The sequence below is a fragment of the Acomys russatus genome, chromosome 21 (genome assembly GCF_903995435.1).
Source record: "Acomys russatus chromosome 21, mAcoRus1.1, whole genome shotgun sequence".
Classification (NCBI taxonomy): domain Eukaryota; kingdom Metazoa; phylum Chordata; class Mammalia; order Rodentia; family Muridae; genus Acomys; species Acomys russatus.
The window spans coordinates 7,002,015-7,027,946 of record NC_067157.1 but is presented as its reverse complement, the minus strand read 5'-3'; the positions used below and the strand labels follow the sequence as shown (position 1 = coordinate 7,027,946).

The 25,932-nt window shown below is 43.0% G+C and overlaps 1 protein-coding gene across 3 annotated transcripts in view; it reads left to right on the top strand.

Moving 5' to 3' along the window:
• Window positions 1–25,932, top strand: part of Atg5 (autophagy related 5) — a 94,489-nt gene that overhangs the window by 44,061 nt on the left and 24,496 nt on the right. For 2 of the 3 annotated variants that reach the window (XM_051164044.1, XM_051164046.1), the window contains one exon: window positions 6,109–6,203. In XM_051164044.1, the coding sequence (XP_051020001.1) occupies window positions 6,109–6,203 (95 nt within the window). The remainder of the gene's footprint in view (window positions 1–6,108; window positions 6,204–25,932) is intronic. The other variant, XM_051164045.1, reaches the window with a different exon arrangement.

The following is a 25,932-nucleotide window of genomic DNA, read 5'->3' as shown; positions in this document are numbered from 1 at the left end:
TGCAGAGGACCTAGGTTTAATTGCCAACCATCTGTAACTCCAGTTCCAGGGGACTCATTGCCCTCTTCTGACCTCTGTGGCACCAAGCATGCACATATACATGTGAAACAAAACTGTTACACATAAAATAAATAAATCTAAAAAAGCTAATTACTGAATTATTGTGTGTGTGTGTGTGTGTGTGTGTGTGTGTGTGTGTGTGTGTTAGAAAGAGAGAGGGAGGAGAGAGGAGAGAGAACTTGCCCATTTCTGTGTGTATTACACACGTGCAGATGCCTGTCTGTGAGGCCAGAGGACATTGGACTCTTGTGGAGGACAGGTAGGTAGCTATGAACCATGCTACCTGATACGCATTTTTCAAGCTCGTATCAGATTATCTACTCTGGTGCTGTTTGGTGGTTCTGTTCAGTGCTGCTTTCCATCAGTGAAATACCCAGTGTGCTTTTTCAGTTCAGGGCCTTCTCCACCATGTGAGGAAATGGGTGTGGGTGGGCAGAGAAGACTTGAGCCACCAAGCACTACTGATGCAAATAAAAAGACTGATGAGACACTTTAGAAATTATAATTTTATGCTGGTTTGATTTCTCTGGTTATATATGAAGTGAAGGAGAAAGCCTATTGTGTGCTTGTTTTAGGTTCTCTTGCTTTTAATTTTAAGTAGGTGCAGAATAGTTTGAACGACCCCACTTTCCACAGTGTACAGATTGAGAGCTTGTTGAGCCCTGCTATTTCTTTTGTCTACTGTTTTCACTCCTTTAGCGCTAATGAATATAAGAGCATGAACTGTTTGTGACTTAGGAACATCTTTTAGAGGGCTATTTCCATGCTGCCACTGTGGACAGATTAAATGGAGTGCACCAATAGAAGAGAGTTTTCCTAGAGGTTATTACAATTAATAAAATTATGTAATATCATAGGCCTGGATACTCTTACATGCATTATCTTGTGATTCCTTATAAAGATTAAATAAATGTTATCAACTTTGCAAATGAGGAAATGAAGTTAACTACTAAAGAGGTGGGCCCAGGAATTTCAGCCTAGATGCCCTCTGATTCCAAAGTGAAGGCATATTCCAGTACATCTGGAAGCTGTTAACTTGGGTACACATTGGAGTCATCTGGAGAGCTTTGAAAAAGTACTGGTGCCAGTAAATTAGGCACTGCAGTTGATCTGCGGCGGGTCCCACACGGGTGCTTTTAAACTCGTCCTAGGTGATCCCAGTGAGTAGGTCACTTGAGAACTGTCACAGCTCATCCTGCATCTTCAGTGGCCACTGGTGTGTCCTGGAAACATTTGTCAGCAGGCAATCATCGGTTTCCTAATGACATTCTGCTACTTAAAACATAAGGAGTTTGCATTAGATAAAAAGAAGTTGTTTTATATAATAAGCATTGCAAAGATAGCTCAGAGGTTAAGAGTGCTGGTTGCTCTTCCAGAGGTTCAATTCCCAGCACAACATGATGGCTCCCCAGCGTCAGTATTCCTGTCCTAGGAAACCCTACACTCTGCTTTGGCTTCTGCGGACACCAGGGATGCACATGCTGTCCAGACATACATGTTGGCAAAACTCCCATACATATAAAATGAAATAAAAACAAATTTTAAAAGCTAGACTGCCGCTCTCGATGGCAGAGGCAGGGGAATCTCTGTGAGTTTGAGGCCAGCCTGGTCTACAAAGCAGTCCAGGACAGCCAAGGCTACACAGAGAAACCCTTGTGTCGAAAAGAAAGAAAAAAGGAAAGAAGGAAGGAAGGAAGGAAGGGGGAAAAAATGACCATGGTATGAGATATCTTTGCCTTTAGTGCTTATAAAACTTCAAGTAGATTTCTGGTTTTGTCTTAAAGTTGCCTCCCGAGTGAAATGAAATGAGTTTGACTCATTGTTCAGTTTGTTTCTGGACCTCTGACTCTCAGGTAGTAACACATTGGGGCTAAGAGGAAGAACACTTTCTCAACACAAGGTGGATTAGGTTATGAGGTACAGCCTGAATTTTGGTCTTGGTATACCTCTGCTCTAGTTCCGTAAGTCTTTTTAGGAACACTTTCCTACCTACCTACTTATTTTTAGCTAGGCATGGTGGCCCATGCCTTTAATTCCAGCACTCATGCACATATTCACACACATACCCACGAACATACACTTAAAAAAATAAATCAGCCAGGTGTGGTGGCACATGCCCTCAAACCAGCTCTCGGGAGGCAGGGCAGGCCTCCCTGAGCTTGAGGCCAGCCTGGTCTACACAGTAAATTGCAGGAGCCAGGGCTACATAGAGAAGCAGTGTCTCAAAAGCAAACAAACAAACAAAAATCCAAAATAACCAGGCCCAGTGGTGCATTAAAAAGCTGGCACGCCTGTAACCCAGTGCAGGAGTGGAGAGAGGGGAGTGCGGAGCCAAGCTTGTTGCGGCTTACTGGCCATAGAGTAGCTCCAGGTTCAGGGAGCGAGCCTGTCTTAACGGAATAAGGCGAAGAGTGTCAGAGCAAAACACCCAGTGCCCTTCCTTGGCCTCAGCGTTTGCACATGGGCATCTTTGATGAACATATATAAGAAACATTACAAAATCCAGGTATGAAGATACCTGGTTACACCTTCTCTTATCACTGTTCTATCTTTTAATAAGTATAAAAATTATTCTAGGGCTGGAGAGATGGCTCAGAGGTTAAGAACACTGACTGCTCTTCCAGAGGTCCTGAGTTCAATTCCCAGCAATCACAGGGTGGCTCACAATCATCTATAATGAGATCTGATGCCCTCTTCTGGCTTGCAGGTGCACATGCAGGCAGAGCACTGTATATATAATAACAAATAAATAAATCTTTAAAAAACATTACTTTAGCTGGGTGTGGTGGCACACATCTCTAATGCTGGCACCTGAACGGTACACACACAGTCTATTCTTGGTTACAGCACTTATAGCATTGCTTAGAAAATACAAACTTTATAAGAATGCTTAAAAGTAACTAAAATTCTTTGTGTTTTTAATTTTTATTATATTTGTGTGCGTGTGTGTGTGTGTGTGTGCTTGTGTACATTGCATGTGTGTTGGGAGCTAGAAGGCAGCTTGCAGGAGTTGATTTTCTCAACATTGTGGGTCCCAGGATCCAACTCAGGTTGTCAGTGTTGGTGACAAATGCTTTTACTCACTGAGCCATCTCACCAGCCCCTACTCAGGAGATAGAAATCACACAGTTGATTTCTAGCGAGTGACTGTTAGTTATGAGAAAACTGTGCTACTTAGGGCTGGGAGAGGAAAAGCTTGTGTGAGGTCCTTTCCCAAGGCCCGAGGTTCCACCTCAGTTGGGGAGTCTAGTTGACACCCTGAATTAAAGAAGCTTACTCCTTTGTGCAGGGCAGGATGAATCTGTTAGCCTCAGGTAGCCGGGACAGTGTGGAGTGTAGCTGAGTAACAGTAGGCGACTTGGCATGTGGGAGCCAGAAGGTTCACAGGCAGGAAGCCTTCTTTGTGTTGACTTCCGTGTTCCTGAGAAGAGTATCCAGCTGGGCATATGACAGTGATGTCTCCTTTGATGTCCTTACCACAGTAACGCTGACCCATCTCACCTGACCCATCTCGCCACCATTGGCAGCTGCAGGAGAGCCTTTTGTTTGCAATGGCAGCAACACAGGCCACTGAGACTCTGTTAAGTGGTTGGTGTTACGAAGACTCAAAGGCTTTGAGCCTCTGTTTAGTGCATCTGCTGAAGGGTGAGCTGGAAGCCAGGGGGACTGGTGCTCCTTTCTCTTAGTTTACATACTTTATGCCTTGGAGGTTTTTTCCAAAAGTTTTTACTCATCATCTTTCAGTACCTTGTGACTGTTTTCCTTCCTTTGGTATTTTGGGTCAACATAGTTGTTTGGCAGAACTGTCGTATGTGTTTTAGTGTGTAACAGTTTTCCTGGCTTCCATCCACTAATTGCCAGGCATACAGACAAGTTTTGACAATCAATAATGTCTCCAGACAATTACCCAATCTTCCCTGCAGTCTTAAATCTTCCCTTGTTGAGAATTAGCCTGTTTTCTGTTTTGTTTTATTTTTTCCCATCTCCCTCCTGTTGGAATCCGTGTAAATCTATCTTAATAAAGGTTTGTTTTGGGGATTTGCTTTGTGTGTCTTGAGACAGGATCTTGGTATTCTGGCTCAGGGTGGCCACAGACCTGTAGTGATCCTCATGCCTTTGCCTCCCAAGTGTTGGGGGTCACAGGTATGTGGCACTACACCCAGCTCTGCTGGAGGGCTTTTTAATTTTGTGACAGGGCCTCAAGTAGCCTAGGATGCCCTCAAACACACTATGTGGCCAAGGCGGGCCTTGAGCTCTTTCTCGTCCTGCTCCCACTTCCCATGTGCTTGGCTATGGAAGTGTGCCATTGAGCTTGAGGTTGGTCCCTGGAGCCCGGGCTAGGAGGAGAGAATCTACTCCCAAAAGCTGTCCTCTGACCTCACATGTGCAATCTGGCATGTGTGCCTGTGCTCACACACACATCATACACAGTAATAAAACAAAGAGAAATCTCCAGATACACAAATGGCCAGCAAAGCACATGAGTAGGTAGGTATGTAGTATTAGTCATTAGAGAAATAAAAATAAGATAAAAATATAAAAATCATACTGAGTTAACTCCCTCATACCGGCTGAAATGACTGTATAAAAAAGGCAAAATGGCCAGGTGTGTGGCACACACCTTTAATCCCAGCACTTGGGAGGCAAAGATAGATGGATCTCTATGAGTTTAAGACCTCCAAAGCTGTACAGTAAGGCTGTCTCAAAAACAAACAGGGCCAAGTAATTAGTGCTGGCCATGGCAAACATGGATTACAGCTTTTTGACATAGCTGGTAGGAATGGAAAATGGTTCAGTCACTTTGGAAAACAGTTTGGCAGTTTCTCAAAACATTTGCTATGTAACAGTTAAACAGCTTTGCCATAAGACACAGGAAGTTCACTCTTATGTCCACCACAAGAATTGAAAACCTATTCATACAAAATGTGTACACTTATGTTCTTAATATCGTGATTTATGATAGACAAAAGTAGAAATGCTCAAATATCTCCAAGTTAACGAAATCTTGTAACTCTACACCACTGAATGCCTAGCCTTTAAGAGTACAGGAACAAACTTTGAAAACAGCACACTGTGCATGTGTGCTCACACGCACATACAGAGCAAGTGTAAGAGACCGTGCGCTGTATGATTGCATGTATAGTAAATGTTCTGACCTCTGAATGTATTTAGAAAATAGGTAGACTATAGATTTTATGATCGGCAGATTATAGCTTAGTAAAATTTTAATTCAACCTGAAAAAAAATATAAAGCACAACCAATATAAAATGAAGTTGCAATTGGCCATTCAAACATGCACATTCTGCATTGTTTCCCACCCTTCCTCCCCCAAGTGCTGGGAATTGAGCTCAGGGCTTTGTACATGTTAGGTAAACCAACTCTACAAGGGGATGACATCCCTACTCAGTATTTCTCCCCCGCCCCATCTGTTTGTATATGGAGACCAAAGGATACTCTGGATGTCTGAAGAAAACCTGTGCCTTACCTCGAGACAAAGTCCTTCATTAATCACTGGGCTAGGCGCCTGGCCAGGGGTTCAGTGTCTCTTCTCTCCAGTACTGGGATTCCAAGCAGGCAGGACCCTCTCTGCCTGGCACCTTGTTAGAGGTTCTAGGACACTGCACTGGGATTCGTGCTTTCGAGTCAAGTGCTATACAGACTCTGCTCCTGCACTGGGTTCCATCTTTCCCTCAGAAGCCTTTCTATGCTGGTGTTTCTCTATATAAGTGCTGACTAGTATTTAAATTGGGCAGGTTTAGCTTTAGAGTACCAGCAGAAATGAGACCGTCAGTCAGTCTGTCTCTACTGCTGGTGTCACCGTGATACCACATGAAGTCACATGCCTGTTGAGGGTTTCTCTTGGGAGAAAAAGTATTGTAGAAAAGATCAATTTCATATCTTGCTTTATGTTAGCTTTAAGAGAAATAATTTGTAAACAATGCCCTAATGCTTTTCAGAAGCTTCTGAGTGTTTAAGACTTTTGTATCTTTTTATGAGCTTGTCTGTTATGATGTTCATTCTTAATAACAGAATTTATATCTTTTTAGACAGATTTGACCAGTTTTGGGCCATCAACCGGAAACTTATGGAATATCCTCCAGAAGAAAATGGATTTCGTTATATCCCTTTTAGAATATATCAGGTAGGAAGAACATTATGAAAAATACCACTTTTTAAAAGCTTTGGGCATCCTCTTGGACCCTCTGTATGGGAGCCTGCTAGCATCTAGGTTTGCATCCAGGGTTTTCAGAACTGTCTTGCTGGCAGTGGAGTTGGAGGTTGTGCGTTGTGCTGCAGTGTCTGACTCATAGTTGCTATTGTTTGTATCTAATGTGCTTGGCTGGTTCAGCTACTTGCTGCAGTTTATTTGTAACCCCTAAGCTTATACTTGAAGCACATTTGAAGTCTTGTTCCTTTTACTGAGAGAGTCTCAAGTAGCACAAACCAGCCTGGAACGTACCTAGTTAAAGGCTGGCCTTGAACATTTACCTCCACCTCTGAAGTACTGGGACCATAGCCACCGTGTCTGCTGTTATATTGGGAACTCAGAACTTTGTGCTTCTTAGGTCAATAGTCTATCAACTGAACTGCATCCCGAGCCCCAAGGCCTTTTTTTATTAGGTTTTTGAGACAAGGTCTTCCACAGCAGCCCAGCTGGCTTTGAACTTGTAAGTCTTCTACCATAGCCTACTCAGTACTGGGCTGATATGAGTGTGAACAGTGGTAGAGCATTTAGATCTTCCGATGTATGTGCCCCTATATAACATGAACCAAGTGGCACCTGCAGCACTGTGAGCAAATGTGACATCCTTTTTGCAGCTAACATAATGCTATTGTCTTTCTGTTTTTCTTGACTCTTGCTGTTCAAGATGGGTCCTAGGCACTGTGCTGTTTCTGACAGAAGCAGCCATGCAGCATGGTTTGCGTTGGCTGGTGATAAACCCATGACGTCACATAGAGATCACCTGTCCCGCAAGGAGCAGTGCTTTGGTATTTGCTAATTCCGTGTTTGCTACTGCCCCTGAAGAGAAATCAGGCTCGGTGGGGAGTCCTCAGGACTGTAGACAGTGTCTGCCGGTCAGTCTTACAGCAAGCTTACATGAAGTGGAGAAGGGATTCTGGAGCCTACTTTACCAGTCAGCGTGCTTGGTGTATGGCAGATGGACCTCGAGGGCCTACAGGTGTGGGTCAGTCCTAGCCGACACCAGGCCTTGGGTTCAGTTGTTGGCACTGTAAAGCTGTGTCAGTAGGACTTGAGCAGCCAGCACACCTGCTGTAATGAAGAGTGAGTTATTCCAGAAGCTGAAAGCATGAGACCTTTGAGCTGGCATCGCAGGTGTCAGTTCCAAGGTTCATGTTTTCACAAAGGCGGGGCTGTGTTCATGTGCTGTTCAGTGCCTAGAAAACTACCCTGCGTGGAAATCCTGTCTACTCTTATTTTCATTGTGTGCCACAAGCTGTCTAGTAACTTACTGTCTGGTATTCCACAGCCACACAGTGTCGCATTGTCAGATATAATTGAATAAAATGCAGCTCACTCAGTCTTTGAAGACGTCCCCATGAGAAGAGCTCTGCCATACTTGAGCTGTGGGCCTCCTCGCAGTGCTGATGTAGAACATTTGCTTCCAGCCTGGCTTCTGAATGACGCTGTGCTGTCCTTGTTTGGAGCACTTGAAACTCCCACAGGGAAAGTTTAGTACACTTGTGCTTACTGTAAGAGTCATGGTTGCCCCAGCAGTGCTGCTGTGTGAGAAGAGGCCTTCCTTGTTTAGTTTATTTCAGGGACAGTTGTGAGATCAGTTTACTCTCCCGGGCTTTGCTAACACAGTGCAGAACACTTGGTGCGGGGAAGGGGTATGGGGAGCATTTGCTCGTGCAGAGAATGGAGAGGCCGTCGCTTTGTAAGGAGGCAGGGTTTGCTCTGTAGCCCAGCCTGACCTTGAGCTCACAGGCTTTGATGGAGTAGCATGTCAGGTGTGCTTTACCACCCCGAACGAGAGAATGGTTTTTATAAAACTCCACCATCAGCTAGAAAGTGGAAACTCAGAGACTTCTCAGAACTGACTTCACTAGCCCTGGCTGCGAGATGGAGGTTCTGTGAGAGCAGAGCTTCCTGCGAGCCTTTCCTGTGTGGGGGATGGAGGAGCCTGAGACTTCATTGTTTCTCACTTGCTTTGCAAGCTTTTCTTCCTTTCCATTTTGTTCTGATTGGGATTTAAATAAACTTTTAGAAGTGTGGGATGTCAGTAAATACCAAAATTTTAGGTTAATAGTTTTTGCTAATTTATTGTGTCTTTGCTTTCCTCGTTTCTCTCTTTCTCTTTTCCCCCACTTTACAGAATGAGGGATTTCCACAGAGAACCCATAGTTCAGTTTTATTCAGGGTAATGAGTGGGGGAAAAAAAAGAAAGTAACTTCTGCTCATAGAAGAAACTCAGCCACAGGTCTGATCTGTCCTGGAACTACACATGCAGCGAGGGCAGGCTGCGTTTGTCTGCTGTTTTCTAATATTAACAGTTATAAACAGAGCAGTGCAGCTGGCATTTGGAACAACCTTTCGAGTGTTACAGTGTCAGGCCCAGCACTTCCTTCTCTTCACACCGCTGGCTCTCTTTGCGCACCTGGGCCGCCTCCTCTTGAGTAGGGTCATTTTTGATATTGAAGGTTTTACGCATGTCCTCAGGAGTTTCCCCTTAATCATATGGGCCACAGTCTTGCATGTAGCATCAAGCAAACCTTTGATGTCTAAGTAGTTTGCGGCCAGAATAAGTTCAAAAAGTGTTCCTTGGCTCGGGCCTGTGGTCTTAAGACTGAGCACCGTGCCTTCTATAAAGTTATAGAGTTCTGACGGAGAGATATTTGAAGTTGATGTGGAAATTGCCAAACAGTCTGTGACCATCAAGACCATGCTGGAAGATTTGGGGATGGATGACGAGGGAGATGATGATCCTGGTCCTTTACCAGATGTTAATGCAGCAATTCTAAAACAGGCCATTCAGTGGTGCACCCACCGCAAGGTTGACCCTCCTCCTCCTGAGGAGGAGGAGAACAAAGAAAAGTGGACCAATGACATTCCTGTTTGGCACCAAGAATTCCTCATTTCTCTCTTACATTTTTAAATCTTCCTTTTATGTCTGACCAAAATAAAATGGGGTCTTCATTTTTTTTCCTTAATTATATTTTATAGATTTTGGCATCCAATTTCTGATTATCTGATTGTAATAGTCTGTTTATTAAGCGCAGCTGTTATTTGTGCAGCATTTTGATTAACACTTAATCTAACTCTCTCTCTCTCTCTCTCTCTCTCTCTCACACACACACACACACACACACACACACACACACACACACACACACATGCGCTCAGAAGCGCGCAATCTTATATTAGTAAGAATATTTAAGGAAAGCTCAGAAGCCCATGTTTAATAGACAAATGAAGAAGAATAATTTTTTTTTAAGAAGAATAATTTTTGCTAAAATATTAGTTCACTCTGAAGAGACTCATACCACGTCCTCGTACAGTACAACTGAAATGTAGCATTAGCACCCAGACCAAATTCTGATATGTCAGCAACTTATTTTTATTTACAAGTTAAGTATATCATATTTATGAAACCTAATTATCACAATGAATGAGACAAGTTGCATGCAGCCTGACCAGATGAGCCAATGGCAGTGAACATTCCATGACTGGTGACACCACTCTCACACTGGTCTTCTGGAAAGCTGTTAGGCGATAGTTTTTCATATGCAATAATGTTAATCATGAGCTCAGAATGAGTACAGTCAAGTGACAAGATTTTAACGGTAAAAGTCACATTCCCCCTGAATCCTCCAGCAGGGGTGACAGACCACTCATCTGTCATTTACATAGTAGTCAGTGTGCAAGTTCCGGGTCTGTGTTCCTAAACTCAGGTGCTTCAGTATGAGCTGGTATTCTAGAAATGAAGTTAATGGCAAGACGTGTTTCCAACATGTAGCCAAGTGTTGTGTAAAGTTACACACATGAGGGGCTGGGGAGAGCTCGGCAACTAAGAGCACTGGGTGTGCTTCCAGAGGACCTGGGGTCAATTCCCAGCACCTACATGGCAGCACACAGCAGCCTGTAGCTCCAGTTCCACGGACTCCATCCCACCAGATGTGCACATACCTGCATGATACTCACACACGTAAAATAAAATAAGTAAATCTTTAATTAAAAAAAAAAAAGGAATTACACACATAAGTAGATGGTGATTAATGAGGTTACCTCCAAGCTCTGGGCACTGGAGCTTATGCTGAGCCCTCTAGACACTGGTGTGTGTGCGCTGCAGTTGGGCATGTTGTAAGGATACCATGGCTTTTCAGCTGTTTCTCTGCCAGTGCGTCCAGTAAGAAAGCCCTGACTCTAATCTGTCCTATGTTGTGTGTTCCACCCTGAGCTGTGCACTGGGGAGTCAGGCGGGTAGCACTACTGTATCTCAGCAGAAGTTACACTACACTGCTTACCAAACTTGTAGTAACCGGGTTAAAGGGAACCAAGTGTACAGACAGGTGTGAAACTGCAAGTGCGGCTCCAGTGAAGAGGTCAGGTGCCAGTGGGTGGGATTGGGGCTGCCTTCTGGGAGGGCAGAAAAGGCCTTATGGAAGTGGTCCAGCCCAGAGCAGAGGGGGTGCAGGCTTAGCAGAGACAAAGACAAAAGAAGTACTGTAGGGAAGGAGACACCGGTGAGAGAAGTTCTGTTTCTCATGGACATCAAGAGTTAGGACTGGGCAAGGAATAAGGCTGCAAAGGAAAGGATTTTCCTCTGTCAGATAAAGAATCATGGCTCAGTGCATTGCTTAGTCAGTCTGTGCACAGGCTGCGGCTTGCTTGAGACTCTTCGTAGGAGTAGTTTAACAGTGCTATTTTAAGTTTTAAACCACAAAGAAGGCTTGGGAAATGGTCCCTAGTCTCTAAGGACACTCAGATGATTTCTGCGCGTCTTTATCATCTGTAAAAGGAAAATAGAGTTAGAATTAAGGTTCTCAGTGCTTCGGGATTGCCAGAATTCTGCTCCCCTCCCGCTATTCCAGTAGAAAATCGTTTAACATACCACTAAAGCCCTGTAATGTTTTAATTTGACTGAGATGTTTGCTTGCCAATTTTACTTAGGCAAATCTACTTACCTTCTATTGTAATGCACTGAAACCTTTAAGAATATAATAGCTAAGGGATTTCATAGTACATGATTTAATCGAAAACTAGGTTGGCTGGGACTAACTTGTTACTTCCTAAACTGAGGAGGAGCCAGATTTCAGGTATTGATGTATTTTCTGAAATTTCTAACAAAAATGTTTGGCACATGACAACTCCCTAGTGCATAGCTGCCCTTGTGCTCACTGTGTCCTGTGTAGCTCAGGCTGCCCTTGCGCTCACTGTGTCCTGTGTAGTTCAGGCTGCTCTTGTGCTCGTCTTCTTATGGCTGTAGTTACAGGCATGAGCCTTCGTGATCAGCTCTATTTCTTTATCTTCATAGTGTTTGTAAAATATATTTTCCAACTTCCTTTAATTATTTCACATTTTTTTCTTTATTTCTGTGTATACATTAAAATAGTTATGTAAAGCCAGGTGTGGTAGTGCACACCTTTACTCCCAGCACTTGGGAGGCAGAGGCAGATGGATCTCTGAGTTCGAGGCCAGCCTGGTCTACAAAGTGAGTCCAGGACAGCCAAGGCTACACAGAGAAACCCTGTCTCAAAGCAAAACAAAAACAAAAACAAAAAATTGTTAAAGTATCTAGCATGTCTAATTTCTGGTCTTCTCAAGTCCTGTGTGTGTTATCTTTTCTTTGTCAGCCTATTTCCTTATTTTCTTGCTTGTGTTATATTTTGTGTGGTCATCTGACAATTTCAAAAGATTCTTTAAATGCCCAGAATGAATACAGATTCCTCGTGCGTGCGTGTATGTGTATGTGTGTGTATGTGTGTGTGTGTGTGTGTGTGTGTTGCGTGCCTAAAATGTACAAACAAGAAATGTACAAGCTGGCTTTACCACTTATATGAAGATCTCTTCAAAGCTAGCCCCAAGATGGCAATTTGGAGTCAGTCAGCACAGAACTTTTCTGAGTGCAGTTCTGCTCCAGTCTGTTCGTTCACTAACACTGATGTGTTGGGGCTTTGGTAACCTTTCGGTCTTTTGTTTCTGGATTTTCCTGTTTGGTTTTGTTGTTGTTGTTGTTGTTAACTTGGTTGCTATTGTTGTTCTCTGGTCGCTATGGTATGTAACAATTGCCAGTCAGAGAAGTTCTCTATAAATGCTCTGGATGTAAGGCTTGCACTGAGTGAGCTAGCTCACTGTCCGACTAGAGCTACCCTAGGACAGACAAGTCAAATGACACCTCCTTCCGCTCCCTCTTCTGGCGACAAGGCTGCAGCAATCCCAAGCTGAGGATGTGCGCGGCCTACTGTAAAGCCTTTGGCATGAGATAGAATCTCAGAAAGCTAAAATATGACAGTTTCTTGGACTGAATGTTCCCCAAGTTGTTGGAAGAACAAGTTAATTTTAGGAAGCACTTTGTTAGTGTTGTAGTTTCTTCGGTTGTTGTAAAGTACCCTGACAAAAGCATCCTTTGGGAAGGAGAAAGGCTTATTTTGCCTCACAGTTGAAGGGCTCAGTCCTCCGAGGTAGGAAAGCAAAGACAGCTGATCATCACGTCCACAGTCAGGAAGGGACAGCGGTGAGCACGTGCTCATGTTCCTGCCTCAGCCAGTGTAATCAGCACAGCCCCCACAGGCATGCCCAGAGGCTCCACACCCTGGTGACAACCCACCCCAACCACCACAGTGTTCTCCTTGCTTTGTGGAGGCCGGCACGCCATTGCTGAAGACAGTGCCTCTACTGCCTCCACGGCTTGATAAGTAGGTTTTGTAGAATTTTAGAGAAAACAATACTGAGGCATTTCCTAGGGTTTGTTGTTGTTTGATTGGCAGTGGGTGTTGCTTTGAGACTTTGTCTCACTGTGTAGCCCTGACTGGCCCATAACTTGCTATGTACTGGCCTTGAGCTCACATAGACCCACCTGCCTCTGCCTCCAGAATTTAAAGGTATGCATACCTGCTTGCTGTTATTGTTAGTAAGTATTTCTAAAATGCAAAATTTGTAACTGAGTATTAACTCTTACCTATTTAAGAATAAAGAGTCTTAGTGTAATAAGTGACCAGTGATTGCTTTCTCTCAAATCTTCCATCTTGTATCCAGTGATTCCCCATGTAGAGACCCGTGAGAATCCTGAAGAACTAACAATAGCATGTAGTGATAAAATGGTTAAGATGGACAGATTTCAAGCCAGGTGTGGTGAAACATGACTGCAATCTGTGGCTTGGGAAGCTGTGGGAAAAAAAAAAAAAAAAGAAAAGAAAAGAGAGACAAGTTCCAGGATAGTCTAGGCCAGTTGTTTCCAGCCTGTAGGTCATGTCCTTTGGGGATCAAATATCGGACATCCCGCATATCGGATATTTATGTTACAATTAATAATAGTTGCAAAATTGTAGTTATGAAGTAGCAACAAAATAATTTCATGGCTGGGGGTCATGATGAGGTCATGATGAATTTTTTCCTTTTTTTTTTTTTTTTTTTTTTTTTTTGAGACATGGTTACTCTGTGTAGCCTTGGCTGTCCTGGAACTCACTCTGTAGACCAGGTCCCAGCGTTAGAAAAGTTCAGAACCACGGTGCTAAGTCATCTCAAATGTAAAAGGTAGCTTATGATTTGGGCAGTTTCAACTGCGTATCCAGCTTGGTTTATGGCTTGGGGCACTTATGTCACATTTCCGGATCTTCATCATCTATAAAATATGATTAGTAATACTTTGTTACTGTGGAAATTAAATGTGTCTGGTTCATGTTTAAGAATGCTTAGTTTGGAAAAGCAGTAAGGTAAAGATAGAAGGCCTAGGTTCAGAGTTGTGCGCTGGCTAAGTCAGCTTTGTGTCAGATTGTCTGATGTCATAATTCTGCTACAAATTATTTTAATGTTTCATCATGCTTTCTATTTTATTTCATGACCAACAGAATCCATGTGATGAATTGTTCATCCCACTAGTCTGTGTATGCTCTGCTGTAGTTTCTATCGCAATAAATACATATGCCTGTGTTTCAGTTTCCTCTTTCTTTCCCCACAAGTTGCTCTCTTCTTTGAGTGGCTCATTCTGATGTCCCAAACTACCTGTTTTAATCCCCATCTTTCCGTTTGCTCTCTCACTCCTTCTTCCTCACAGAAATTGTTAGTGGTTCCTGTAGAATTTTCTGCCATGTTTCTTTCTCCCCAATGTGTGTGTGTGTGTGGGGGGGGGTGTTTTTGTGACAGGTTCTTGTTCTGTAGCCTTACTCAACCTCCTTAGTGCTAGGACTAAGGGGATGTGCGACCACACCCAGCTAGCATATTGGCTTTTGCATTGCTGCTAATTTGATATTACATATAGCATCTAGTATCTAAATTATCATCACATGGTGTTGTTTGAACTGTGCTGTCTTGCTTTCTTGCCTGTTAACTTTTTGAAGAAGTAGACCCTCCTCTCACAGCGCCTCTAACCTCACCTCACACATCACCCCTCTGGCAAGTCTTCCCTAATCTTTTCACCTGGTGCTGTATAGTTACTGCTTTGTTCTTACCTTAGATATCATGCCTTGACTGAGGCACAAGCTAGGGGGATCGTCCGACAGCTTGGCATAAAACTAACTTGCCCAGTGTACAAATGACTACCGGCCAGCAGCTCTGAACTTGGGCCTTCTTACCTTCAGCTTACCATTTTTTCATCTAATGTAGGCAGGATGTTTTGTTTTGTTTTAAATTTCCTCTGGTTTCTTTTGTTGGTGTGTATGTAGGTTTTCTGTATTCTGTTAAGTGCTGAGGAAAAGGACTGGCTTTCTTTGTGTCTTGATAGCTGCTTCATAGAGTGCGTCCTGCTGTTAGGAGTGAGTGAATAATGACGTTAGTGTTGTTTGAGGCATAACTGAGTCCTATCTCCTCTCTGCTCCTTTTAAAATAAGTAAGTAAGTTGAGGCCTGCAGGGGGCAGTCCAACACAACAAGTTTTTAATGTACTTAGTAATCTCAGATGGTATAGAGCTAAATTACTTGCTATGAAAAAATTTAAGGAAAGCAAATTATATACGAATAACAGTAGTCACTAACATTTATTTTGTATTTTTGAGGACCAACTACTGTTCTTACTATTCTACATGTGTTTGTTCCCTCGTTGTGCTCATATTTTGTATACAGATGAGATCATTAAACGATACTTTGGTCATTGACACTCACTGGTGAGTAGGAAGTCTTGGATTTGAGCGGAGACAGTGGAGTGGAGCCTTGGTGCAGTCTGTTCTCTTCCATGTGCTGTTGGGTCATTTCCTTTGCTTTCTTAGCCTCATCATTATTGCTTCTCGTTTTAAATTATTTTCAGTGTGTACACACACGTATATATTACTCCTCCTGTTCTGTGGCTTCCCACCTTTCAGCCCCCTTTCTTCTAATGTGGAAGTCACAGACAGTGTGAAGAAATTGAAAGATAGCTAAAATTATGGAGCCTTTTCTTCATTACCAAGTAGGCAATGTGTATTGATCACTTTAAGGTCAGTTTTAGGGATAGAATGAATGTTGTTGCTTGTACCTATGTGTGAGATAATCTGCAATGACCTTGGAGCCTTAGTCATTGATACCTCATCGAAAAGGGCATTGTGAATGCATGGTTTAAAACAGTTTCACTAAGAATTTCTTGCTTGTAAGAAGCAGCATTTGGGGATGAGGTGATTCAGCAGATAAAATTACTTGTCCTGTAAGCCTGCCAGCCACTGTTTGATCTCTAGAGCCCACAGAAAGATGGAAGAAGAGAATGGACTCCTAAGAGCTGTCCACACACACACACACACACCATACTGTTAGTTGCTGGTATGTATTTTTTTCTCTTTCATCATGATAGCTTCACCTCTCCTTTCTGAGTAGATACAGTAGGGACAAGATCATTTTTAAAAAATTGGCTGATGATGCTTGTGTTAAACATAAGGCAGTTTAAAATGCTTCCGTTGTTGGAAATAGAAGTGTGTGGTGAGTTGGTCAGTAGTGTTTATCATCAGGAACAGTCAGCTGTCTACACATCTGTAAGAATATGTTTACTCCTGATGTTCTCAGGTGAGTTTTTAGCACTGGTAGTGAGTCCCAGCCTCACTGTTTCAATGACTCTGTTGTTTGGTTCTCCCAGCATCCCTGGTCCTCTGATAGGCTCCACTCTCCTGCTTTGCCACTAACTTTACTATGATCTTGGCAGTAGCAGCCCTGCCTTAGTCACTGTAGAGAGTTTTCCTTCCTTAACCTTCATCATATTCAAAACCATCCCCACTGACCAGTTGGTTTCTTCTTCACTGTTGGACTTCGAGTCTCTTTTAAGACTATACATGATGTCAACATCTGGAATGATGCTTCTCAGACAACCAGTCATTCTGCCTGCTGACAGCTCTATACTGTCAGAAATCTGCTTAATCACTTACTTGTTTCAGTAGGGAAAATTACCTTCTCATTTCTTCCCTGTTCTTCTCATAACTGATTTTCATATAACATGCAGAGCACACACCTGTCTGCTGAGAACAGATTTGCCAGGCTTTGATTCTTGGTAGTGGTTCCTTCTTTTGGGTAAATACGAGAGTTGCTTTTGATAGAATTACTCAGACTTTAAAAGTACCTACTTGCTAATGCTTTCAAGTAAGTTATATGTAAGGTAATTGGTTAGGATCATTAGAAGAATATCAATTTAAAAAGAACAGGTAGGCTGGAAGTGTAGATCAGTGGTCGAATATGGGCCCACCATACCCAAAAGCCATGTTAAGCCCCCAGTCTCATTTTTACACACACACACACACACACACACACACACACACACACACACACACACACACTCACTCACTCAAACAATGCAAAAGTAATTGTTTTTGATGTTTTATATCAGTGTGTCTTATAAAATACATGACAGAGTTGTTAAGTCACACTAATCTAAAAATATTTTTATTTATTCTTGAACAATCTCATATATGTGCAAAGCTCCTTGATCACATCCACTCAAGCTCTCCTCCCATCCCACTGCCCTCCCCTCCCCAGGCATGTGTCCCTCCCACCTTCATGTCCTCCTCTTGTTTTATACTGCTGCCTGCTTCATCATAGGCAGCACGCCCAAAGAAAAGTGACCCCTTATCCTAGTGCCCATCAATGGCCAGTAGCTCCTCAACTTGGGGAGGAGCTTCATGCACCCTTCGCCCATCCATGCTGGCATTATGGACTGCTTGATCATGACTGTGCTGAAGTCATGAGCACCAGCTGTGTCATGCCCAGAAGGCAGTTTCTTTTCGTGCTCTCTGGTTCTTGACATGTTTCTGTCCCCTCTTCCATGATATCTCCTGGGCTTTCTGGAAGCTGATGTACAGGTGTCTCATTTAGGGCTAAGCACTCCATAGTTACTTATTCTCAGTCCTCTGGCCAGTTATGCAGTGGCTGCTCCCTATTGCAGAAAGAAATGTCCCCAGCCCAGGTTGAAAGCAGCATTAATCTATGGGATTTAACATAAATGTTTAGAAGGCAGTTTGACCACATGTTTGTTTAGCAAATACAGCAGTTGTGTTTTGCTCCTGTCCTGGTTAGGGTTTCTATTGCAGTGATAAAACATCAAGAACACACAGGACTTGAGCTTACAGTTCCACACCACAGTCCTCATTGAAGAAATTCAGGGCAGGAACCGAGGCGGGGACTGTGGAGGGTGCTGCTTACCTGCTTGCTCTCCTGGCTTGCTTTCCTCTATAGCTCAGCACTGGCTGCCTGATGGTAACACCGCACCCTCCTGAGGATGGATCCACCCACACCAATCATTAATTAAGGAGGTGTCACTCCGGCTTCCCCACAGGCCAGTGTGACGGAGCATTTTCTCAGTTTAGGTTGTCTCTTTACAAAACACTAGCTTGCATCAAGTTGACAAAAAACTTGTCAACAACTCCCATATCCCTTGGGACTGTGACCTCCCTACCTATGTGTTTTAACCAAGGTTGTAGTACCAGCCATGAATTCTTTCCTCAGATACAGTCAGAAGGCAATCCACGACTCCCACAGTAGTCACACCACTGTTTAATGTTTACCGGGCTGTGTTTGTTTTTAAGGATTTAGGTTTACTTTGTTCTTTCAGTCCATGTAGATTGTTTACAATATATATGCATGTGCTAAAAGCAGTGCTGTATATAAAGATTATATTGATCGTGAGTCAGTTTTGGTAGCAATACATGAAGCCATTGCCTAGGCAAGTTGCTTCTTTGTAATTTGTGACGTATTAACATTTTAATCCTCAGTCAATAAATATAGTCTGATACAAATTTCCTATTATATTATCTGAGTTTCAAGCTTCGGAACATTTTACAGAATATATTCTGCTTTGAACAGGGTGAATTTTCTTAACGTTCTGCTCAGACCCACCACCGGAAGGCCAGTGCTGGTTCAAGAAGCCAGTAATGGAGGGTAGTTCCTTCAGTTGAGGGGCCAGGGAAGCTTGTCATTGTTTTTTGGTTTTTCGAGACAGGGTTCCTCGAAAGCTCATTACTGAAAGCAAGAATCTGACTATGTAATTCAGCAGGCTTGGATACAAGTTTAAAAAACAAAATTGAATAGACCATATTTGTACCTTGGGTGCGTTACTTTCATGAATGTCACTTGCTGCATTCACATGTTGTGACACAATTATGCATAAAACGAACGAAACCAAATTGAACTAATTATAAACCAGAAATGGTGTTAAGTAAGGGCTTTGAATGCCTGTTGAGTTCACTCATGACTTCCCTGTGTGCTGGGTATGTGACTCTAAGTTAACGCTAGCACAGCATGAGAAGGAGTATTATTTATTAAACTTGATTTTGCCTTTCTTTATGCTATGTAAGCATATCATTACTGTAAGAAGAAATTAGATTCAAAATACAGAAAATTAATGTGTGTTAAGAAATACCATGTTCAGGGAAAAAAAAGTTATCTTTAACTTAACTTTTAAAGTGAAAGACCTAGAAAACAAGGCCTGGGTGCCACATGCTTGTAATAATCCTTGTATTCTGGAAGTAACGGCTGGATGATCAGACATTCAAGGTCATATCCAGCTATATAGTGAGATAGAGGCCAGCTTGGGCTATAGTAACCCCTGTCTTGACAGGGATAGAAAACTAATGTCATGGGTACCCACTGTAGTACTTAGCATTTTATCTAGAGTTTTCAAAGCCTAGATAAGGGAGTCTTTGGTTATTTTGCATATACAAAAGGAAGTAATGTATTCTACTTGTATAAATGCCCCCTTTCCTGTAGCTTTTTCCCTAGTCTGCTTCTTTTTCCTTTTTTCTCCAGCTTTCTCATTCTCCCTCCCCTTTGCAGTCCTCTTTTCCTCTGAGTCACTAATCTGAAAAGTGTCTTTACTGCACAGTAAAACGTTTCTTACTTTAATGAAAGTCTTGGTGTTTACTTTTTAAAGGAGTACATTGCTGAGGGAAGACTGCCTCTCTAGCTCATACCGAAACCTTCGTCTTGATGAAGACTGTCATTTGTCACTGTGTATGTTTCAAGTAACTCGGGATCAGGGTGGATGCTCTTTGCTAGGTGTTCGTTTTAGCTGTGGATGCTTCGTATAAAACACAGTAGTGTTGCCTTCAAAAGGATCTGCTCATCAAAGAGTAACTTGAACTCTGGTTTTTATGTCGCTTGAGGCATGCTTAATGAAATACAACTAACAAATGTTCATTCTTCCCAAATACAGTTATTTTAATGTTTTTAAATTTTTTACTTCCATGCCCTCTGTGTCTTATAGGTGGTGGATTGGTTTTATTGCTTTGGAACATTCTAACAACACTTAATAGTGTAGTTGTCATTCATGCTTGGTGTGATCAGGAGCATTTCCCTTAACTACAACTAGGGCAACTAAAATTGTTGGAATGAAGCATTATATTTAAGTTGTAAATCCTGTTCTTCACTCATCTCAAGTTTGGTAATTGTTCATGAAGCCATGCTTATCTTAGCCACAGTGTACTGTCTCTTTCTAGTGCAGCCTTTGAGGACAGCACACATCTTATTCAGCTCCCTACTACAACTTCCATTTCCTAGCTGGGCGAATTGTTACTGAAATTATACAAGAATGGCTAGGCATGGTGGTGCAGGAGGCAGAGGCAGAGGCTGTGAGTTCAAGGCCAGCCTGGTCTACTCATCTGTTTTGTTTTGTTTTTGGAGACTGGTCTCTCTACATAGGGATGTCTGAGCGCACTATGTAGACCACGCTGGGCCTGAAACTCACAGAGACACCTGCCTTCCTCTGCCTCTCCAGCACTGGGAACAAAAGCAAGCACCAATACGCCTACTTTATATCCACCTTTGTGCACAGGATTCTCCTGGAATCCTGTTTACAGGTCACAATGTCCTATGCTGGTCCTGGCAGTACTGCCTTCAGCATTGCCATGAGTTCTACAAAGGCCTACTCCTACATGTGACAGCCTATAGGAAGGAAAGGGTAGGGGCAAGGGGATGAATAGAAATAACAGAGGACCAGTTAAAATGAGTCATTTACCAAAGCGTGGTGGAGTGTGCCTGTAATCTCAGTACTCCAGAGGCTGAGACAGGAGGATTATAACTAACCAGCCAGAGCTACATAGCAGATGCTATCTCTTTTTTTTTTTTTTTTTTTTTTTTTTATCTCTTTTGGGTCCTGGTTTTTTGTTTCCCAACAGAGTGCCCAACACAGAGCATAATTGTAATTTTAGCTGTGTCACAGAGGGGCGAGTACTTCACAGCAAGCAGGAGTATGTGTGGTTGTGTAGACAGCACTGGCCCCATGAGTGTCTGGATTCTAGGTCTGCACTTGCTGGCTTGTCGACCTGAAGTGATGTGGTAAGACCTGTGGCCCAAATTGAGTTAACATGATTTAAGAATGAGCTTCAGCGCGTGGGTGGTGGCGCAAGCTTTGGGAGGCAGAGGCAGGTGGATCTCTAAGATCAAGGCCAGCCTGGTCTACAGGGTGAGTTCCAGGATAGCCAGGGCTATACAGAGAGACCCTGTTTCAGAAAACAAGAAAGAAAGGAAGGAAGGAAGGAAGAAAGAAAGAAAGAAAGAAAAGAAGGAAGGAAGGAAGGAAGAAGAAGAAGAAGAATGAGCCTTTCTCTGTCCACCCCTCCCAGATGATAGCAGTTGCCAGGAGCATTTTTGGGACTCTCGGGTGGCTTCTTGTGGCAGCGACATGACTTCATGATGTGCTGCAGGGGTTCATTTTAGCATGAAACCCTCGTCCCTGCCACAGAGAATGTTGGACCAGGGCCCCTGAAGAAGGCCTTTCCACCTTTGTCCTTGAAGGTCCTACTGCAGTCTAGGCCACCTGTACCCGATGCAGGCTCATGCCCTTCAAACTGCAGCATTGTGTGTCTCTGCACCTTGTCAGAGGGTAGGCCACAACTCAGACTTCCCCAGGCACCACCTGCATGACCACCATGGTGTGGTGTATATATTCTTGGGGTCTGGGAGTATGCCCTCGGTGGTGTCACAAACCCTGAAGTAGGTGGCATGGTCAACTTTGATGCCCTAGAAGGTTATGTTGAAGCCTTGCTGCAGGTTGGTAAATGCTACGTGATTTGCTGTTGACGCTTGGTTTTTAAACTGTTTTATTTGGGGTATTTAAGCCTATGCCTCCCTTCTACCAACACTTTAATGCTGGGATTAAGACAGAGTGTTAGTGGGGAGAGGGGGCGCAGACCCTTTTACTTCTCCCAGCTGTTTAGGGTCAATTGGGTTCTTTTGGGACAATACCAATCTCTGTCAGTAGCAGACACAGCAAGCAGCCTCCTGCAAGTCTCTGCATTGAAGTGCTTTTCTCCATCTCCAAGTCATTGTACTGTCCGTCTCTGGTCTCTAAACTGCTGCTTGCCACACACTGTCACCACATACCCCCCCTTTCTCTCTCCACACCCTCCTATTTATCTCCTAGACCACGCCCCTCTGCCTACAGAACAGGCTGTTACCAGCTGGCAAAGACCATATCCTGAATGAGACAATTATAAGCTGTGGACAAACTAAAGCCCAAACTAAGATCCCACACTTGGGATTAAAACAAAAACATATTTACATAACACAACTCGGTTTACAAAAAAAACCAAAATTTCCATTACAACTTGCTGTTCACCAGGTAATTGCCTAGGCCTTTGAACTGGCACTCGGTGCCAGATTTGCCCACCTTGGCCTACAGGCAGGCCCAGGTGATGGCACACCGAGTGGTGGTTCCAGATTCCAGATTTCCATGCAACCAGGAGCACATGTTTATGTTGTACTTCTCCTCAGATGCCAAGTTGAGAGCTTGCATGAGGAAGCATCGAAGGAGATGGGTCAGGCTTCTGCCACAGAGGGGCAAGCACACCTTGCGCGTTGGGCTTTCTGTGTTGCCAGCCTTGACCCGCTTGCCGGTGACATTGCTGGGTGTTAGAACACCTGGAGACAGAGGTACACCTGGAGACAGAGGTGTTCTATGCATCCTGTGCATCCACCTGAACGTGACCCAGAATTCTCAAGGACACCAAGGATTCCTCACTCGCTCTAGTTCACAGACTATAACGTAAAAAACAAAACAAAAACAACAACACACACACAATTCATAGTGACTCTGGATTTTATAAAAAATACTTCTGTGACAACAAAAGACATTCAAGATAATAAAATGGACAGAACACTTGGGATGGAGTAGACTCTGAGGCCAGAGAGATGACTCAGAGGTTAAGTGCTCTTGCAGGGAGGACCCAAATTTGGCGCCCTGCACTCATCAGGGCAGCTTATCACCACCTCTGATTGTAGTTCCAGGGACCTGACAGCCCTCCTGGCATCTGTGGCTGTGCACACTCACACCAACTGTGTTAACAGCATGTATTTTAGCAAGCATTCATCTTAAAACTAACATCTTGTACTTTTAAAACTTTTTTAGCTGCGTTTTCATTATCAGGTCATAAAATTAGTAACTGAGTTTTGGCAAACAGGCAGCGTTCCTTCCATTCTCATTAAGAATTGTTATGCTGCTCGTTCTGTTGGTGGAAATGTGAAGTGCTCTGAACTGATAAGGATCAGCTTGGGGGCCTTTTTTAAATATAATAATTATTTTGAAAGAACTCGTACTCAGTCACTACAAAGCATGAGACCTTCCCCAAGAGGTCTTACCATTCCTATCAAGTCGTGTAAGTAAAATTAAGAGCACTGGCTGCTCTTCCAGAGGTCCTGAGTTCAATTCCCAGCAACCACATGGTGACTCATAGTCATCTACTGTGAGATCGTGTGCCTTTTTCTGGCGGGTAGGCACACATGCAGGCAGAGCACTGTATACATAATAAATAAATAAATCTAAAACATAAACAACAAAAGCTTATTTATGTGCGGCAGGGAACAGTCTCCTGCTCTTTCCTGTACTGACCACACCTGAGTATTCAGCAGTTTATTGAATTGTTATTCTAGTAGTATACTTGTCACTCATTTAGAATCAGTGAGTTGTTTTTTTTTTTAAGAACATGCAACTGTCACCACTACAAAAAAAAAAAAAAAAAAAAAAAAAAAATCCCATTTTTCATCTCCTAAAGAGGAAAGCCCATGCCAGTAGCAGTCACTCACCACCACCCCCCAACACAACACACTTATACAACTACTAGTTAATTTTCCTTCTCTGTGCTTTTCGCCCATTCTAGACATTCTAGGAAACTAGGAGGATGATACACAGTCCTTTGTGTCAGGTGTCTTTCACTTGTATAATGTCCCAGGTTCCGGTCTGTAGTAGATCAGGATTGCTCATCTAGAGTGACAGAGGGTCTTTGTACGATGTTGCCCACTGACAGGCATTTGGATTGTTTGCTCCTTGGGGCTCTTCCGACTGTGCACCCTATGAGTGTCCTTCACAGCTTTTGTGGTGATCACTTAAACTCACGTCTCCAATGTGGGCATTTAAAGAGCATAGTTGGCAGGCTGTGTGCTGACTGTGTGGTTAGTGTTTGAAGCACTGTTAGTGTGTTTTCTAAAGCCTCTTCACCATGTTCCTGCCCACAGTGAGTGAGGGTACCAGCATCCTTCCTTGCCAGTGCTTAGTTTTGTCATTTTCATCACAGTACTCTCCCACGGTCCAAGGGCCTCGCTTTGCAGTTTTGATTTTATTCCTCTAATTACTAGTGATGCTGCTAAGACACCTTCCCCTGTTGCTTCGTGTGTATCTTTTTATGAGATGTAGCTTTTTTGTTGTTGGGTTTTTGTTTGTTTTGTTTTGTTTTGTTTGAAACAGGGTTTCTCTGTGTAGCCTTGTCTGTCTTGGACTCGCTTTTTAGATCAGCCTGGCCTCAAACTCAGAGATCTATCTGCTTCTGCCTCCCTGAGTGCTGGGACTACAGGCGTGCGCCACCACGCCCGTCTTATGAGACATATCTTTAAATTACTAGCTTTTGTTTGGTTGGTTTTGTGGTTTATTTATTTAGTTATTTTGTGGGGAGGTGGGAGGATGTTTTGAAACAGGCCTGCAGCTCAGTAGCCTAGGCTGTCCTTAATTGTGCCTTGTAGTTGAGGGATGACAGTGACCCCTGCCGCTCCATCCCAAGTACTGAGAGCATAGGTATACCCAACATGCCCAGCTGTCTCTGCTCATTTACTTAGTTATTATTTTTATTTTGTGTGTGTACACATGATACATATGTGTATCTATGTATATGTGGGCACACATGCCACAGGGCACATGGATAGGTTAGAGGAAAACTTTGTGGAGTCATTTCCTTTACCTTATCTGGGTTCTGGGTACCAACTTGGGTCTTTAGGATTATGCAGCACACACCTTTGATCATTTTTGGGTGAGATTGTCTCTATTGTTTTGAGAATTATTTCTATGTTCTCTAAATACCAGTCTTATCAGATGTATGATTTACAACTTTTCCCTCTTATTCTGTGGATTTTCTTTTCTTGATGGTGTCATTTGAAGCACATACTTTGTAGTTTTTGGTAAACTTCAGTTTATATCTTTGTTGCTCATACTTTCAGGTTGTCCTAGCTAAGAAAGCCTGGCCTAACCTTGTTGACCCGCAGCTGCAGGCTTCTTCTTTGAGTTTTTTTCCAAGAGTTTTGTGCTTTTGTTCATTACTTTTCTTATATTTCATAATACTCCAGTGCTTTATTTTTAAACTTACTAATCAGCATTCACGACTATGAAATATCACTTTTATATACTGCTTCAAAACTTTGAACAGGAATTTTCCTATAAGCTCTTGGTACTTCATTGGTATATACTGAAAAATTATATACATCATCAATTAATTCTGTCCCCGCACGGCATGGCATGCTCGCACTCACTGTGAAGCTCGTGGAGCGTGTTCGGAGGGTGGGCGTTAGCGGCAGTCAGCTTCTGTGCAGAGTCACGGGTTCTCGGCTGGGTTTAGACTCAGCATGTCTCCTGGGGGAGACAGTTGACTGGTCTCAGGACAGCCCCACTTCTGAGATCAGCATGGCTGCTTTTACTCACACGTTTCCTCTTGCTACTTTTTTTGTACAAATTGAAAGTGCTTCTAATTTACTTTATGTTAATGTCTGTAAAGATAAAAACTTCATGCAAAACTGCCCTTTGGCCTTTCAGAAGAAAATAAGCACACTATTAGTTAGTTACATTATTCTTGTATTCATCTAACTTTTTTAGTGTGGCATTCAATAAAATTAGCAAAACTGTTAAAGCCATTAAGTAGAATTAAATTTCATGATTCTCTTATAATGACTCTGAATTCTTTTAGAGAAAGTTCTTTAGCATATTAAGGTAACTATTTCTAGACTCCTTAATAGTACTTTCTTTGAGTCTTTTTCCTCTGTCCATACTACTA